The sequence below is a fragment of the Entelurus aequoreus genome, linkage group LG14, assembly GCF_033978785.1.
Source record: "Entelurus aequoreus isolate RoL-2023_Sb linkage group LG14, RoL_Eaeq_v1.1, whole genome shotgun sequence".
In the NCBI taxonomy this organism is placed as follows: domain Eukaryota; kingdom Metazoa; phylum Chordata; class Actinopteri; order Syngnathiformes; family Syngnathidae; genus Entelurus; species Entelurus aequoreus.
Window position 1 is genome coordinate 23,228,869 of NC_084744.1, and position 2,292 is coordinate 23,231,160.

General features: G+C 37.7%; 1 protein-coding gene across 1 annotated transcript in view; it reads right to left on the minus strand.

Annotated features, from left to right (window-relative positions):
- Nucleotides 1–1,103: 1,103 nt before the first annotated feature.
- LOC133665302 (zinc finger protein 80-like) overlaps nt 1,104–2,292 on the minus strand; it is an 11,679-nt gene continuing 10,490 nt past the window's right edge. The window contains exon 2 of the mRNA XM_062070560.1: nt 1,104–2,292. This exon is cut by the window's right edge and continues 525 nt beyond it. Coding sequence (XP_061926544.1) covers nt 1,565–2,292 — 728 coding nt within the window. The 3' untranslated portion in view covers nt 1,104–1,564.

Sequence of the window (2,292 nt, forward strand, 5' to 3'; positions counted from 1 at the left end):
CTGGAGACCACGCCCCCTCCAGCTCCATGCGGACCTGAGTGAGGACAGCCTTTTTTCACGTCCGCTTTCCCACGATATAAACAGCGTGCCTGCCCAATCACGTTATTCCATACGAGGCGTCCAGCATACCGCCGATGAGCATGGTGCAGACGGAGAAGATCTTCTCGGCGTCCGTGTTGGCGCACACGTTGCCAAAGCCGACGCTGGTCAGGCTGCTGAGGGTGAAGTAGAGGGCGGCGATGTACGAGCTGCGCACCGACGGGCCGCCGACCGTGTTGTTGACATAGGGCATCTCCACGCGTTTGCCCAGCTCAGGGAGCCATCCTTGGGGAAGAGACGCGAGGACAACAGGGTGACAAGAACTAAATCATCCAGACTAGAGATAAATTGTATTATTATGTTTATCTTACCTAAAAATAAATATATTTATTAATAAAAAATAAAAAAAATAAATACATTTTTACTATATTTTGCTAAAAACATCCAAATTCATTGTATTTTTATTTGTTTTTTTCTGACTCCTTATTACATCCAGCCATAGAATTATACATTAACATAAACATATTTGAAATAATTAATTTTAAATGATCATAATTTATTTAAAATGACCATATTTAATTATTAAAATCATTTCTTAGTTCTTTATCAACAACTTTAGCATTTTGTTCATTACATTTTGAAGCTCTCAGAAGCCAAGTTATGTTATATTCCTTAAGATTTATTTATGCAAGTTTGAAGTATCAATTATCTAATCAGTTTTGTTTGCATATTTTCAGGATGTATATATATATATATATATATATATATATATATATATATATATATATATATATATATATGAAATACTTGACTTGGTGAATTCTAGCTGTAAATATACTCCCCCCCTCTTATCCACGCCCACAACCACGCATGCGCCCCACCCCGACCACGCCCCCCACCTCCCGAAATCGGAGGTCTCAAGGTTGGCAAGTATGCTTGGAACAGGTGTGCCCAGATTGCCAATCAGAGACAGGTGAACCAATTGACTAATTAAAACATTTGACTTGTTTTTTGTTGTTAACCATCTCAAAAAATCAGACCATTGTTTATAAAAAACAGACATTTTATTCTACAAGGTCACATGCAAAGGATACAGCGCTGGTTTCAAATTGCTAGTACAAACAAAAATGTATATCTTACAAAAGTTGTGCATAATTATATTGTATAGTGTACAAGTACACGTAGTAGGACCGCTGGCACCACCATGGTGGAGACTTGTTTTGGAGACAGCAAGCCTGTGAAGGGGCACGCTGAACCATAACATCATCATCACTTCTTAAATATTAGCAGAAGTACAAATTGATGTGTTAGTACACAACTAAATACATTAGTAAGAATGAATAATACATGTAAACTGTTGTGTGGATATTGTTTTCCAGGATGTGTAACTAAGAAACATATTTACATGTTTATATTGAAGTAATTGAAAAGTAACTAAAAGTGATTTGGGGCTTGATTGATTGTCATTTAGTTGGAATCATAACAAAAAAGTATATTCAGACGCTAATGAAACTTTCAGGACATGTCAGAAATGGGATAAGGAACAAGTGATTAGATTTTGGTGTTGATCCCGATCATCATTTGGATTCAGCCTTCTTTTGAAGGATTCTTTACTACTGGGAGATTTGGCCTGGTGGAGGTCTGCGGGGCGCTTTTCTATTTTACTGCTGCTGTTCTCACCAGCACACTTGTGTTTGTTAAGTTGGTACTCATGAGAGAATCTTTCATCACACACACTGCAACTCAACACTTTTTCTCCAGTGTGTGTTCTCATGTGTCTTTTCAGATCTCGACTTCGTGCAACGCTTGAATCACAAACAGAACAGGAAAACGTTTTTTCTCCAGTGTGTGTTCTTGTGTGATCTTTCAAACTGGCCTTCCATGTAAAAGATAAGCCACAGATTGAACAACTAAAAGGTTTTTCTCCAGTGTGTATTCTGGTGTGCTCTTTTATATTTTCCTTCCTTGTAAAAGATAAACCACAGATTGAACAGGAAAAAGGTTTTTCTCCTTTGTGTGTTCTTGTGTGATCTTTCATATGTTCCTTCCTTGTAAAAGATAAGCCACAGATTGAACAAGTAAAAGGTTTCTCTCCAGTGTGTATTCTCATGTGTCTTTTCATGTTTTCTTTGTGTACAAAACGTGTTCCACACACTGAACAGGAAAAAGATTTAACTCCAGTGTGTATTCTCATGTGTGTTTTCAGACGACAATGGTAACTAAAGGTTTTGTCACAGTGAGAACATTTCAAGT